Source organism: Oncorhynchus masou, chromosome 17, assembly GCF_036934945.1.
Source record: "Oncorhynchus masou masou isolate Uvic2021 chromosome 17, UVic_Omas_1.1, whole genome shotgun sequence".
In the NCBI taxonomy this organism is placed as follows: domain Eukaryota; kingdom Metazoa; phylum Chordata; class Actinopteri; order Salmoniformes; family Salmonidae; genus Oncorhynchus; species Oncorhynchus masou.
In genome coordinates, this window is record NC_088228.1 from 3,221,560 (window position 1) to 3,238,035 (window position 16,476).

Sequence of the window (16,476 nt, forward strand, 5' to 3'; positions counted from 1 at the left end):
CCTGTTTGATCCTGTTAGATCCTGTTAGATCCTGTTAGATCATATTAGATCCTGTCCTGTTAGATCCTATTAGATCCTGTCCTGTTAGATCCTGTCCTGTTAGATCCTGTCCTGTTAGATCCAGTCCTGTTAGATCCTGTTAGATCCTGTCCTGTTAGATCCCATCCTGTTAGATCCTATTAGATCCTGTCCTGTCAGATCCTGTTAGATCCTGTCCTGTTAGATCCTGTCCTGTTAGATCCTGTCCTGTTAGATCCTGTCCTGTTAGATCCTGTCCTGTTAGATCCTGTTAGATCCTGTCCTGTTAGATCCCATCCTGTTAGATCCTATTAGATCCTGTCCTGTCAGATCCTGTTAGATCCTGTCCTGTTTGATCCTGTCCTGTTAGATCCTGTCCTGTTAGATCCTGTTATATCCTATCCTGTTAGATCCTGTCCTGTTAGATCCTGTCCTGTTAGATCAGATCCTGTTAGATCCTGTTTGATCCTGTTAGATCCTGTCCTGTTAGATCCTGTCCTGTTAGATACTGTCCTGTTAGATACTGTCCTGTTAGATCCTGTCCTGTCAGATCCTGTTAGATCCTGTCCTGTTTGATCCTGTTCTGTTAGATCCTGTCCTGTTAGATCCTGTCCTGTTTGATCCTGTTCTGTTAGATCCTGTCCTGTTAGATCCTGTCCCGTTAGATCCTGTTAGATCCTGTTCGATCCTGTTAGATCCTGTCCTGTTAGATCCTGTCCTGTTAGATCCTGTTAGATCCTATCCTGTTAGATCCTGTTAGATCCTGTCCTGTTAGATCCTGTTAGATCCTGTCCTGTTAGATCCTGTCCTGTTAGATCCTGTCCTGTTAGATCCTGTTAGATCCTGTTAGATCCTGTCCTGTTAGATCCTGTTAGATTATGTCCTGTTAGATCCTGTCCTGTTAGATCCTGTCCTGTTAGATCCTGTTAGATCCTGTTAGATCCTGTCCTGTTAGATCCTGTTAGATTATGTCCTGTTAGATCCTGTCCTGTTAGATCCTGTCCTGTTAGATCCTGTTTGATCCTGTCCTGTTAGATCCTGTTAGATCCTGTCCTGTTAGATCCTGATAGATCCTGTCCTGTTAGACCCTGTTAGATCATGTCCTGTTAAATCCTGTCATGTTAGATCCTGTTAGACCATATCCTGTTAGATCCTGTCATGTTAGATCCCATCCTGTTTGATCCTGTCCTGTTAGATCCTGTTAGATCCTGTTAGATCCTGTCCTGTTAGATCCTGTCCTGTTAGATCCTGTCCTGTTAGATCCTGTTTGATCCTGTCCTGTTAGACCCTGTTAGATCCTGTCATGTTAGATCCCATCCTGTTTGATCCTGTCCTGTTAGATCCTGTTAGATCCTGTTAGATCCTGTTAGATCCCGTCATGTTTGATCCTGTCCTGTTAGATGCTGTTAGATCCTGTCCTGTTAGATCCTGTTAGATCCTGTTAGATCCTGTTAGATCCTGTTAGATCCTGTCCTGTTAGACCCTGTTAGATCCTGTCCTGTTAGATCCTGTCCTGTTAGATCCTGTCCTGTTAGATCCTGTCCTGTTAGATCCTGTCCTGTTAGATCCCATCCTGTTAGATCCTGTCCTGTTAGATCCTGTCCTGTTAGATCCTGTTAGATCCTGTCCTGTTAGATCCTGTCCTGTTAGATCCTGTCCTGTTAGATCCTGTCCTGTTAGATCCTGTTTGATCCTATCCTGTTAGATCCTGTCCTGTTAGATCCTGTCCTGTTAGATCCTGTCCTGTTAGATCCTGTCCTGTTAGATCCCATCCTGTTAGATCCTGTTAGATCCTGTCCTGTTAGATCCTGTCCTGTTAGATCCTGTCCTGTTAGATCCCATCCTGTTAGATCCTGTTAGATCCCATCCTGTTAGATCCTGTTAGATCCTGTCCTGTTAGATCCTGTCCTGTTAGATCCCATCCTGTTTGATCCTGTCCTGTTAGATCCTGTCCTGTTAGATCCTGTCCTGTTAGATCCCATCCTGTTAGATCCTGTTAGATCCTGTCCTGTTAGATCCTGTCCTGTTAGATCCTGTCCTGTTAGATCCCATCCTGTTAGATCCTGTTAGATCCCATCCTGTTAGATCCTGTTAGATCCTGTCCTGTTAGATCCTGTCCTGTTAGATCCCATCCTGTTTGATCCTGTCCTGTTAGATGCTGTTAGATCCTGTCCTGTTATGTTCCATCCTCTACAACCACTGTTATATTATAACACATGGCCTCTTAAGTATTATTGCTCATTCATTCAGCCATTCATTCAGTTATTAATTCAATCATTAATTCAGTCATTGTTTCCCAGGCTGCAGGAGGGATAGAGATGGCTACTACTGGATCACAGGCAGGATAGATGACATGATCAACGTATCAGGTCATTTTGTCCCCCAGAGTTTTTCCACTGTGGTGCTGCTGGCTTTTTGGGGGGGGGTGTAGGTTGGATTATTGTAAAGCGCTTTGTGATAAATGTCGCTGTGAAAAGTGTTGTATAAATACATTTGATCTATTAATTAATTGATGAGTGATTGACTTACTTAACCTTTTGATTTTAACCAGTGGAGCAGAAGGCCTCATCAGTGAATTTCCAGCAAACACTGTTCTGTGCCGTTTCTGATTTAGTGATAAACCAAGCTGTTCTCTCTGTCGGCGTTATAATAACCCTGTATTGTGATTTAGTGATAACTCTGTATAGTCAGTAATAAAACCTTCCTCCAGGTCACCTGTTGAGTACAGCGGAGATAGAGTCCGCTCTAACAGAGCATGGAGCGGTGGCCGAAGCTGCAGTGGTCAGCAGACCCCACACGGTCAAGGGGGAGTGTCTCTACTGTTTCGTTACTCTGAAGGACTGCAGAGAATTCAACCGCACTCTGGTGGACGAACTCAAGAGGCAAGGTAGGGTTTTCAGACGAAGGAAAATCTAGAAGAAGAAAAAAACAGGAATAAAAATTGTCAAATCTATGTTTGTTATTGCCTTGAACTCCAGGTTTGTCCTTGTAGAAGGAAAGCGAGGTTATGGCATCTGGCTATGAGATCATGTCTATCAGATACATTCTCCGGACCACCAGAGGGTTTTCTTTCCTGATGGTATAATATTTCACATTAAAACGTTTTTTTAAATGTTCTTATGTCTTGTCAGTGAGAGAGAAGATTGGTCCGATCGCCACTCCAGACTTCATCCAGAACGCTCCTGGACTTCCTAAAACACGTTCTGGTAGGTACACTGTTTACATCACATGATGATTGGACTTTTACAGAAATTTTATAATACATTTATTTATTTATTTAATGTTTTTATTTATGTTTAACCAACAACATCAGGTAAGATCATGAGGAGGGTCCTGAGGCAGATCGCCCGGAACGAGAAGGATCTAGGTGACCTTTCAACCCTGGCTGACCCTAAGGTCGTGGAGGTGCTGTTCAGCCAGCGGTGGGAGACAGCTGCTTGAGGGGGGGGGGGAGGGGGCGGCATGTCAAACACTCTCAGGTGGCGTCCTCTCCTCGTGTCCTCTCCTTCTCTCCTCTCCTTGTCTCCTCTCTTCCATGTTAATTTTTCTGAAAACGCAGGATAGTTGAATTATAGGATATAGACTATGGCGGATGGGATATTTATGTCCTCTCACCTATTCAGTTTTGTATATCAGTGCAGATGAAGGAGATGAGACAAGGAGAGGAGAGAAGGAGAGGAGACGAGGAGAGGAAGCCAGGTTAGACTATTTAGAAACACCCAGAGAGGTTCTTCATCATGTCCTCTCTCATGATGCACATGAATACGCCACTGGTCCGGAGATCAGTCTCAGGGATTTTTTTGTGCAGTGTTTGGGGGTGGGATTAGGGTTGGGAGGACAGATCCTAGATCAGATTTTTTGGGGAAATGATTGACTTTGAGTTATTATATGTAGACAAAAGGAATACAGAAGCAACAGTCCGGTGAATGTCCAAGCATTACATTCAGTTTCTACATATTCTTTCCAAACGGGTAAAAAGGATTTTACAAATAGTTGTTAATGCAACAATGTCAGTCTGCTTGTATAAACGGGTGGACCGATACTGAGGTGAACTGGACCCAGAATCAGATTCAGAATCTTGTTTGTTGCTCGGTAACCTAACCTCTGGGACATTCTCTCAGTGTATCAGCCTGTATCGTCCATCTTGTTTGTTGCTCGGTAACCTAACCTCTGGGACATTCTCTCAGTGTATCAGCCTGTATCGTCCATCTTGTTTGTTGCTCGGTAACCTAACCTCTGGGACATTCTCTCAGTGTATCAGCCTGTATCGTCCATCTTGTTTGTTGCTCGGTAACCTAACCTCTGGGACATTCTCTCAGTGTATCAGCCTGTATCGTCCATCTTGTTTGTTGCTCGGTAACCTAACCTCTGGGACATTCTCTCAGTGTATCAGCCTGTATCGTCCATCTTGTTTGTTGCTCGGTAACCTAACCTCTGGGACATTCTCTCAGTGTATCAGCCTGTATCGTCCATCTTGTTTGTTGCTCGGTAACCTAACCTCTGGGACATTCTCTCAGTGTATCAGCCTGTATCGTCCATCTTGTTTGTTGCTCGGTAACCTAACCTCTGGGACATTCTCTCAGTGTATCAGCCTGTATCGTCCATCTTGTTTGTTGCTCGGTAACCTAACCTCTGGGACATTCTCTCAGTGTATCAGCCTGTATCGTCCATCTTGTTTGTTGCTCGGTAACCTAACCTCTGGGACATTCTCTCAGTGTATCAGCCTGTATCGTCCATCTTGTTTGTTGCTCGGTAACCTAACCTCTGGGACATTCTCTCAGTGTATCAGCCTGTATCGTCCATCTTGTTTGTTGCTCGGTAACCTAACCTCTGGGACATTCTCTCAGTGTATCAGCCTGTATCGTCCATCTTGTTTGTTGCTCGGTAACCTAACCTCTGGGACATTCTCTCAGTGTATCAGCCTGTATCGTCCATCTTGTTTGTTGCTCGGTAACCTAACCTCTGGGACATTCTCTCAGTGTATCAGCCTGTATCGTCCATCTTGTTTGTTGCTCGGTAACCTAACCTCTGTGACATTCTCTCAGTGTATCAGCCTGTATCGTCCATCTTGTTTGTTGCTCGGTAACCTAACCTCTGGGACATTCTCTCAGTGTATCAGCCTGTATCGTCCATCTTGTTTGTTGCTCGGTAACCTAACCTCTGGGACATTCTCTCAGTGTATCAGCCTGTATCGTCCATCTTGTTTGTTGCTCGGTAACCTAACCTCTGGGACATTCTCTCAGTGTATCAGCCTGTATCGTCCATCTTGTTTGTTGCTCGGTAACCTAACCTCTGGGACATTCTCTCAGTGTATCAGCCTGTATCGTCCATCTTGTTTGTTGCTCGGTAACCTAACCTCTGGGACATTCTCTCAGTGTATCAGCCTGTATCGTCCATCTTGTTTGTTGCTCGGTAACCTAACCTCTGGGACATTCTCTCAGTGTATCAGCCTGTATCGTCCATCTTGTTTGTTGCTCGGTAACCTAACCTCTGGGACATTCTCTCAGTGTATCAGCATGTATCGTCCATCTTGTTTGTTGCTCGGTAACCTAACCTCTGGGACATTCTCTCAGTGTATCAGCCTGTATCGTCCATCTTGTTTGTTGCTCGGTAACCTAACCTCTGGGACATTCTCTCAGTGTATCAGCCTGTATCGTCCATCTTGTTTGTTGCTCGGTAACCTAACCTCTGGGACATTCTCTCAGTGTATCAGCCTGTATCGTCCATCTTGTTTGTTGCTCGGTAACCTAACCTCTGGGACATTCTCTCAGTGTATCAGCCTGTATCGTCCATCTTGTTTGTTGCTCGGTAACCTAACCTCTGGGACATTCTCTCAGTGTATCAGCCTGTATCGTCCATCTTGTTTGTTGCTCGGTAACCTAACCTCTGGGACATTCTCTCAGTGTATCAGCCTGTATCGTCCATCTTGTTTGTTGCTCGGTAACCTATCCTCTGGGACATTCTCTCAGTGTATCAGCCTGTATCGTCCATCTTGTTTGTTGCTCGGTAACCTAACCTCTGGGACATTCTCTCAGTGTATCGTCCATCTTGTTTGTTGCTCGGTAACCTAACCTCTGGGACATTCTCTCAGTGTATCAGCCTGTATCGTCCATCTTGTTTGTTGCTCGGTAACCTAACCTCTGGGACATTCTCTCAGGGTTCTAAATGATTGATGAGCTCAGGATTGATCAACGTGATGAATCAGCCTGTAGATTCCATCTTGCTTTTCACAAAGTGCTCCTCAGACCGATAGATTAATACTGATCTGTCTAAATGATGAAGGAAAGCTAGCTAGCTGTTCACTCTTTAAAGCTATGAAATCTATCCCAGGGAGTCCAGTCAGCTTTGCACACTTCTACACCAGGGCTTGTATTTGTTTGGACGTGAATATATATTTCCAACTTGAGATTGTATGTTTTTATGACTTGAGAATAAAAGTGGTTCATGTTTAACAATTGTTCTTTTCAAATTCATATGATCAAGTTGAAAATCCTCGCTTTTCTCTTCTAACAGGGCAGGCTTGTTTAGAAAAAAGGCAGAGGACAGAAAGTAGGAACATGGCCTCAAAGACGCCCTCTTCTGGTGCCCTGAAGATATCACCGGACTCAGATCACAACTGTGCTTTAGGGCGTCTATTCAATCCGTATGGCGGAAATTCAGCATTACCTGTGTCTCTTCACAGTCCCCCGCTGTTCCCTAAGGTGTATTTTCATCTGTTTTTAAAATCTGATTCTACTGCTGCATCAGTTACCTGATGTGGAATAGAGTTCCATGTAGTCATGGCTCTATGTAGTACTGTGGAATAGAGTTCCATATAGTCATGGCTCTATGTAGTACTGTGGAATAGAGTTCCATGTAGTCATGGCTCTATGTAGTACTGTGGAATAGAGTTCCATGTAGTCATGGCTCTATGTAGTACTGTGGAATAGAGTTCCATGTAGTCATGGCTCTATGTAGTACTGTGGAATAGAGTTCCATGTAGTCATGGCTCTATGTAGTACTGTGGAATAGAGTTCCATGTAGTCATGGCTCTATGTAGTACTGTGCACCTCCCATAGTCTGTTCTGGGACTGTGAAGAGACCTCTTGTGTCTTGTGGGGTATGCATGGGTGTCTGAGATGTGTGCCAGTAGTTTAGACAGACAGCTCGGTGCATTCAACATGTCAATACCTCTCATAAATAAAAGTAGTGATGAAGTCAATCTCTCCTCCACTTTGAGCCAGGAGAGATTGACATGCATATTATTAATATTAGCTCTCTGTGTCCTTTTAAGGGCCAGCCGTGCTGCCCTGTTCTAAGACAACTGCAATTTTCCTAAGTCCCTTTTTGTGGCACCTGACCACGCGACTGAACAGTAGTCCAGGTGCGACAAAACTAGAGCCTGTAGGACCTGTAGGACCTGCCTTGTTGAAAGTGTTGTTAAGAAGGTAGAAACTAGGGCCTGTAGGACCTGCCTAGTTGATAGTGTTGTTAAGAAGGTAGAAACTAGGGCCTGTAGGACCTGCCTTGTTGATAGTGTTGTTAAGAAGGTAGAAACTAGGGCCTGTAGGACCTGCCTAGTTGATAGTGTTGTTAAGAAGGTAGAAACTAGGGCCTGTAGGACCTGCCCTGTTGATAGTGTTGTTAAGAAGGTAGAAACTAGGGCCTGTAGGACCTGCCTTGTTGAAAGTGTTGTTAAGAAGGTAGAAACTAGGGCCTGTAGGACCTGTCTAGTTGATAGTGTTGTTAAGAAGGTAGAAACTAGGGCCTGTAGGACCTGCCTCGTTGATAGTGTTGTTAAGAAGTTGAGGTTTAGGGTTTAGTGAATGATTTGTCCCAAATACAATGTGTTTAGTTTAGAAATATTTAGGACATAAGTGTTCCTTGCCACCCATTCTGAAACTAACTGCAGCTCTTTGTTGAGTGTTGCAGTCATTTCAGTCTCTGTAGTAGCTGACGTGTTAGAAACAGCTACCCTGGGATTGCCTCTACCCTACATTCACAGAGTAATAAGAAGAAGACATTTAGCAGTCGCCTCTACCCAAAACAACTTATGACCATGAGTCTCAAGAGGGAAATGTCTCAAGTGGGAAATGTCTCATGTTTTCATGTCACCTATACATTGTAAATTGAAATGCCTTTCTTGATCCTACAAACCTTGGAGCTGCAAGGCTCTACCAACTTAACCACACAGGACCTGTTCTTTCCCTGTTGCTGTTTCTGATTGAAGGACAAACATGTTTCTGATTGAAGGACACACACACATGCCTTAATAAGGATTGGACCCTTTTCCCCCCATTTTTGCCTAAAATGACATACCCAAGTCTAACTGCCTGTAGCTCATGACCTGAAGCAAGAATATGCAAAATCATCTTTGAAATGCAAGAGAAAGGCCATAAAGTATTATTTCAGCCCAGACGCAATTTCACATTTTTGCCACTAGATGGCAACAGTGTATATGAAAAGTTTTAGACTGATCCAATGAACCATTGCATATCTGTTCAAAATGTTTGAAGGTGATTCTGGTTGAAGGACAAACACACATGCCCTAAGATATCCGATCAGTCCAGCAGCGATTATAGAAGGAGTGAGATACCTTATCTCAACTGCCTTTTCAGCTGGAATCATGCTATCATGCTAAATATCCTAGAAGATAATAATCATTAGTTTGAAGTGCCTATAGACCATAGTAGAGCTGAGGTCACTCTGTCAGTCCAAGGACTGTCCTGTCAGCATCTGCCAGATGTCACTCTGTCCGACCAAGGACTGTCCTGTCATCAGTTATTATTTTAATTGTTTTGCAGACTCTCTTGCACAGGCTCGATGTACATGTACATTCACTGGACTCTAACCACACACTCATACATACTACACGGACACTCCAGCACACACACACGGACACACACACAAAACACACAAACACGCACACACACATGCACATTCCTTCACACTCTTCACATACACTGCTGCTACTCTCTGTTTATTATCTCTGCACAGTCACTTTAATAACTCAACCTACATGTACATAAGGTGGGGCAAAACAGTATTTAGTCAGCCACCAATTGTGCAAGTTCTCCCACTTAAAAATATGAGAGAGACCTGTAATTTTCATCATAGGTACACTTCAACTATGACAGACAAAATTAGATTTTTTTTTTCTCCAGAAAATCACATTGTAGGATTTTTAATGAATTTATTTGCAAATTATGGTGGACAATAAGTATTTGGTCACCTAGAAACAAGCAAGATTTCTGTCTCTCACAGACCTGTAACTTCTTCTTTAAGAGGCTCCTCTGTCCTCCACTCGTTACCTGTATTAATGGCACCTGTTTGAACTTGTTATCAGTATAAAAGACACCTGTCCACAACCTCAAACAGTCACACTCCAAACTCCACTATGGCCAAGACCAAAGAGCTGTCAAAGGACACCAGAAACAGAATTGTAGACCTGCAGCAGGCTGGGAAGCCTGAATCTGCAATAGGTAAGCAGCTTGGTTTGAAGAAATCAACTGTGGGAGCAATTATTAGGAAATGGAAGACATACAAGACCACTGATAATCTCCCTCGATATGGGGCTCCACGCAAGATCTCACCCCGTGGGGTCAAAATTATCACAACTCTTCAGAAGAAGAGGAGATCTGCCGTTATAGATATATTGAGTTCTATCAATGTAATTGTCTGCAACATCATCTAGTTTTGAATCTGCCGTTGTTTTGCGTATCAGTTCATAAACCACGTGGATTCGGCACATCCAATATCTCTTCCCAACTGTATGGTGGTCAATTTGTAGGTTGCAGACACATATTTAACAGATGTTATTGGTCCATATTTAACAGATGTTATTGGTCCATATTTAACAGATGTTATTGGTCCATATTTAACAGATGTTATTGGTCCATATACATATTTATCAGATGTTATTGGTCCATATTTAACAGATGTTATTGGTCCATATTTAACAGATGTTATTGGTCCATATTTATCAGATGATATTGGTCCATATTTAACAGATGTTATTGGTCCATATTTAACAGATGTTATTACCGGTGTAGTGAAATGCCTGTGTTCCTAGCTCCAACAGTGAAATGCTTGTGTTCCTAGCTCCAACAGTGAAATGCTTGTGTTCCTAGCTCCAACAGTGCAGTAATATCTAACAATTCACAACATGTATGTATACATACATACATACAGTACCAGTCAAAAGTTTGGACACACCTTCTCATTCAAGTTTTTACATTGAAAAAAAATCTATTTTCTTCATTGTAGGATAATAGTAAAGACATTAAAACTATGCCATAACACATATGGAATCATGTAGTAACCAAAAAAGTGTGAAACAAATCTAAATATATTTTATTTTTGAGATTCTTTAAAGTAGCCACCATTATGACAGCTTTGCACACTCTTGGCGTTCTCTCAACCAGCTTCATGAGGTAGTCACCTGGAATGCATTTCAATTAACAGATGTGCCTTGTTAAAAGTTCATTTGTGGAATTTCTTTCCTTCCTAATGTGTTTGAGCCAATCAGGTGTGTTGTGACAAGGCAGGGGAGCATACAGAACATAGACCTATTTGGTTATATTATGGCAAGAACAGCTCAAATAAGCAAAGAGAAATGACAGTCCATCATTACTTTAAGACATGAAGGTCAGTCAAACGTGAACATTTCAAGAACTGTGAAAGTTTCTTCAAGTGCAGTCGCAAAACCCATCAAACACTATGATGAAACTGTCTCTCATGAGGACCGCCACAAGAAAGGAAGGCACAGAGTTACCTCAGATTGCACCTCACAGAGTTCAGTAACAGACACATCAATTAGTCAGAGGAGACTGTGTGAATCAGACCTTCATGGTCTATATATACATATATAGTGAGGGGATGTATAGACATTATTGACCGTATGTGGATAGAATATGTAGTATATCTGAAGAATATGAATGATAGAATTGTATATATACAGCAAATAGTTTAATAGGATGGACTTGACTAGAATACAGTATATACATATGAAATGAGTAAAACAGCATGTAAACATTAGTAAAGTGACCAGTGTTCCATTATTAAAGTGACCAGTGTTCCATTATTAAAGTGACCAGTGTTCCATTATTAAAGGGACCAGTGTTCCATTATTAAAGGGACCAGTGTTCCATTATTAAAGGGACCAGTGTCCTGTTTTTAAAGGGACCAGTGTTCCATTATTAAAGGGACCAGTGTTCCATTATTAAAGGGACCAGTGTTCCATTATTAAACTGACCAGTGTTCCATTATTAAAGGGACCAGTGTCCTGTTTTTAAAGGGACCAGTGTTCCATTATTAAAGGGACCAGTGTTCCATTATTAAAGGGACCAGTGTTCCATTATTAAAGGGACCAGTGTTCCGTTATTAAAGGGACCAGTGTTCCGTTATTAAAGGGGCCAGTGTTCCATTATTAAAGGAGCCAGTGTTCCATTATTAAAGGGACCAGTGTTCCATTATTAAAGGGACCAGTGTTCCATTATTAAAGGGACCAGTGTTCCATTATTAAAGGGACCAGTGTTCCGTTATTAAAGGGACCAGTGTTCCGTTATTAAAGGGACCAGTGTTCCATTATTAAAGTGATTAGTGTTCCATTATTAAAGTGACCAGTGTTCCATTATTAAAGTGACCAGCGTTCCATTATTAAAGTGACCAGTGTTCCATTATTAAAGGGACCAGTGTTCCATTATTAAAGGGACCAGTGTTCCATTATTAAAGTGACCAGTGTTCCATTATTAAAGGGACCAGTGTTCCATTATTAAAGGGACCAGTGTTCCATTATTAAAGGGACCAGTGTTCCATTATTAAAGGGACCAGTGTTCCATTATTAAAGTGATTAGTGTTCCATTATTAAAGTGACCAGTGTTCCATTATTAAAGGGACCAGTGTTCCATTATTAAAGAGACCAGTGTTCCATTATTAAAGGGACCAGTGTTCCATTATTAAAGGGACCAGTGTTCCATTATTAAAGTGACCAGTGTTCCATTATTAAAGGGACCAGTGTTCCATTATTAAAGGGACCAGTTTTCCATTATTAAAGTGATTAGTGTTCCATTATTAAAGTGACCAGTGTTCCATTATTAAAGTGACCAGTGTTCCATTATTAAAGGGACCAGTGTTCCATTATTAAAGGGACCAGTGTTCCATTATTAAAGTGACCAGTGTTCCATTATTAAAGTGACCAGTGTTCCATTATTAAAGGGATCAGTGTTCCATTATTAAAGTGACCAGTGTTCCATTATTAAAGAGACCAGTGTTCCATTATTAAAGGGACCAGTGTTCCATTATTAAAGTCACCAGTGTTCCATTATTAAAGGGACCAGTGTTCCATTATTAAAGTGACCAGTGTTCTGTTATTAAAGAGACCAGTGTTCCATTATTAAAGTGACCAGTGTTCCATGTCTATGTACATAGGGCTGCCCTCCTTCTCTCCCCACCAATCCCCAACCCCCTCCTCTCCAGCTCCCCATCCAGCAGCCCCCTCCTCCCCCTCCTCCCCATGTTCCCAGGCACCTCTCCCTCCCCACCTGTCCCCAAGCCCCTCCTCTCCAGCTCCCCATCCACCAGCCCCCTCCCCCCCCCTCCTCCCCATGTTCCCAGCCCCCCCCCTCCCCACCTGTCCCCAAGCCCCCTCCTCTCCAGCTCCCCATCCACCAGCCCCCTCCTCCCCATGTTCCCAGGCCCCTCTCCCTCCCCACCTGTCCCCAAGCCCCCTCCTCCCCATGTTCCCAGGCCCCTCTCCCTCCCCACCTGTCCCCAAGCCCCCTCCTCTCCATGTTCCCAGGCCCCTCTCCCTCCCCACCTGTCCCCAAGCCCCCTCCTCTCCATGTTCCCAGAGACTCTAAAGGATTATGGTCCAAATCCTCAGTCATTGTTTTGTGATGTCACACAGTCTGAGCGACGGAGACCAGCACTACTCTCCTCCCATGATCCTTCACACCACACTGAGACGGAAGCCAGCTGTCCTCCCATGATCCTTCACACCACACTTAGACGGAGGCCAGCTGTCCTCCCATGATCCTTCACACTACACTGCTCAGGGACTTCAGAGACACACCGCTCTTCCAGCTCTGCACGTGAGAGTGTTTGTGTGTGTGTGTGTGTGTGGGTGTTTTCGTGCATGTGTGCAAGTGCGTGTGTGTGTGCATCCAACATAAATTAGCTGCACAGTTGACAAGACCAGGAGGCAGCAAATGGATGGATCTGTTTGTTTTTCAAAAGAGAGACAGACAGACGGACGGATAGGCGGACGGAAGGACGGACAGACGGACAGAAGGTCTCTACATCACAACGGTCCTGTCTGGTCTCCCTGCATTACAACGGTCCTGTCTGGTCTCCCTATAATTACAACGGTCCTGTCTGGTCTCCCTACATTACAACGGTCCTGTCTGGTCTCCCTACATTACAACGGTCCTGTCTGGTCTCCCTACATTACAACGGTCCTGTCTGGTCTCCCTGCATTACAACGGTCCTGTCTGGTCTCCCTACATTATAACGGTCCTGTCTGGTCTCCCTACATTACAACGGTCCTGTCTGGTCTCCCTGCATTACAACGGTCCTGTCTGGTCTCCCTGCATTACAACGGTCCTGTCTGGTCTCCCTACATTACAACGGTCCTGTCTGGTCTCCCTGCATTACAACGGTCCTGTCTGGTCTCTCTGCATTACAACGGTCCTGTCTGGTCTCCCTACATTACAACGGTCCTGTCTGGTCTCCCTGCATTACAACGGTCCTGTCTGGTCTCCCTACATTACAACGGTCCTGTCTGGTCTCCCTGCATTACAATGGTCCTGTCTGGTCTCCCAACATTACAACGGTCCTGTCTGGTCTCCCAACATTACAACGGTCCTGTCTGGTCTCCTTACATTACAACGGTCCTGTCTGGTCTCCCTACATTACAACGGTCCTGTCTGGTCTCCCTGCATTACAATGGTCCTGTCTGGTCTCCCAACATTACAACGGTCCTGTCTGGTCTCCCAACATTACAACGGTCCTGTCTGGTCTCCTTACATTACAACGGTCCTGTCTGGTCTCCCTGCATTACAACGGTCCTGTCTGGTCTCCCTACATCACAACGGTCCTGTCTGGTCTCCCTACATTACAACGGTCCTGTCTGGTCTCCCTACATTACAACGGTCCTGTCTGGTCTCCCTACATTACAACGGTCCTGTCTGGTCTCCCTACATTACAACGGTCCTGTCTGGTCTCCCTATAATTACAACGGTCCTGTCTGGTCTCCCTATAATTACAACGGTCCTGTCTGGTCTCCCTACATTACAACGGTCCTGTCTGGTCTCCCTGCATTACAACGGTCCTGTCTGGTCTCCCTACATCACAACGGTCCTGTCTGGTCTCCCTACATTACAACGGTCCTGTCTGGTCTCCCTACATTACAACGGTCCTGTCTGGTCTCCCTATAATTACAACGGTCCTGTCTGGTCTCCCTATAATTACAACGGTCCTGTCTGGTCTCCCTACATTACAACGGTCCTGTCTGGTCTCCCTGCATTACAACGGTCCTGTCTGGTCTCCCTGCATTACAACGGTCCTGTCTGGTCTCCCTGCATTACAACGGTCCTGTCTGGTCTCCTTACATTACAACGGTCTTGTCTGGTCTCCCTATAATTACAACGGTCCTGTCTGGTCTCCCTACATTACAATGGTCCTGTCTGGTCTCCCTGCATTACAACGGTCCTGTCTGGTCTCCCTGCATTACAACGGTCTTGTCTGGTCTCCCTACATTACAACGGTCCTGTCTGGTCTCCCTGCATTACAACGGTCTTGTCTGGTCTCCCAACATTACAACGGTCCTGTCTGGTCTCCCTGCATTATAACGGTCCTGTCTGTTCTAACGGTCTCCCTACATTACAACGGTCCTGTCTGGTCTCCCTGCATTACAACGGTCCTGTCTGGTCTCTTTACATTACAACGGTCTTGTCTGGTCTCCCTATAATTACAACGGTCCTGTCTGGTCTCCCTACATTACAATGGTCCTGTCTGGTCTCCCTGCATTACAACGGTCCTGTCTGGTCTCCCTGCATTACAACGGTCTTGTCTGGTCTCCCTACATTACAACGGTCCTGTCTGGTCTCCCTGCATTACAACGGTCTTGTCTGGTCTCCCAACATTACAATGGTCCTGTCTGGTCTCCCTACATTACAACGGTCCTGTCTGGTCTCCCTGCAGCTCTGGGCTGATCTAGGATCAGGTCTTCATTATCCACAGCTCTGGGCTGATCTAGGATCAGGTCATCATTATCCACAACTCTGGGCTGATCTAGAATCAGGTCTTCATAATCCACAGCTCTGTGCTGATCTAGGATCAGGTCTTCATTATCCACAGCTCTGGGCTGATCTTGGATCAGGTCTTCATTATCCACAACTCTGGGCTGATCTAGGATCAGGTCTTCATTATCCACAACTCTGGGCTGATCTAGGATCAGGTCTTCATTATCCACAGCTCTGGGCTGATCTTGGATCAGGTCTTCATTATCCACAACTCTGGGCTGATCTTGGATCAGGTCTTCATTATCCACAACTCTGGGCTGATCTAGGATCAGGTCTTCATTATCCACAGCTCTGGGCTGATCTAGGATCAGGTCTTCAGTAACCCACTGTTACCACCTCACTTCCTAATGGGCCGAAAATAAACAAATAACAGAGGAGACAGTACAATAAAAAAATAAAAAATAAAAATATATTTTTATTTTTTATTTTTTAAATGTCAGCATACAAATGAACCTGCACTCCCTCATGGGCCTCTGATGACATAACTGGAACTCAGGGGGAACAGAGGGCTTCAGGAGAAAGCTTTTCTCCATGGATAGGGTTCTCCTCTGGCTCAACCTTTTATACAGTCCGTCTTGGCGCGAGGCTTTTTGTGTGACATTGGCATGCCAACACTGGGCTAATCGCGTGGCCGAGGCTGTTGTGTTGTGTTGTCAGTTGGAGTCTTTTGATAGGACAGACTTTGGGCACAGCTGCGGTTTGTGCTTTTGTGTTTCAGAGTAATTTTAGCTAACAGATTGGGACCTGTGAAAGCATGAAAGCCTCAAAACCGTTGATACTTTCAACCCCGACACAGAGAACGAGAGAAAACAGAGAGGAGAGGAAAGAGAAAGTCTGAAAACGTTGGAAACATAATTTGTGGGGTATATAAACAGATGATAAAATGACATAACGTCTCGGAAACAAAGTAAATTAAATCTACTAACTGTAGAATCATCCATGAAATGCAAAACAGGGGGGGGGGGGAACACAAAACTCTATTCACACTGTAAAAAATAAAATAAAATAAAAAGATTGTATGGCAGCTGTGTTGAAGCCATCAGAGAAAAATAACTGAAACGACCTCAACTCAAATCATGTCCAGACAAGACTACCACACAGTAAATATGATTCTGGATGATCCTCGACAGTCCATCTAAACCCGAAGCAGAGTGTGCGGTGACTATTTAGTCTGTCT

General features: G+C 44.2%; 1 protein-coding gene across 1 annotated transcript in view; it reads left to right on the forward strand.

The window, feature by feature from the left end:
* The window catches only part of LOC135558331 (acetyl-coenzyme A synthetase, cytoplasmic-like), a 52,628-nt gene extending 46,153 nt beyond the window's left edge, over positions 1 to 6,475 (forward strand). Inside the window, exons 15-18 of the mRNA XM_064992070.1 lie at positions 2,319 to 2,387; positions 2,729 to 2,905; positions 3,150 to 3,224; positions 3,332 to 6,475. Coding sequence (XP_064848142.1) covers positions 2,319 to 2,387; positions 2,729 to 2,905; positions 3,150 to 3,224; positions 3,332 to 3,459 — 449 coding nt within the window. The 3' untranslated portion in view covers positions 3,460 to 6,475. The remainder of the gene's footprint in view (positions 1 to 2,318; positions 2,388 to 2,728; positions 2,906 to 3,149; positions 3,225 to 3,331) is intronic.
* The last annotated feature ends 10,001 nt before the right edge of the window (positions 6,476 to 16,476 follow it).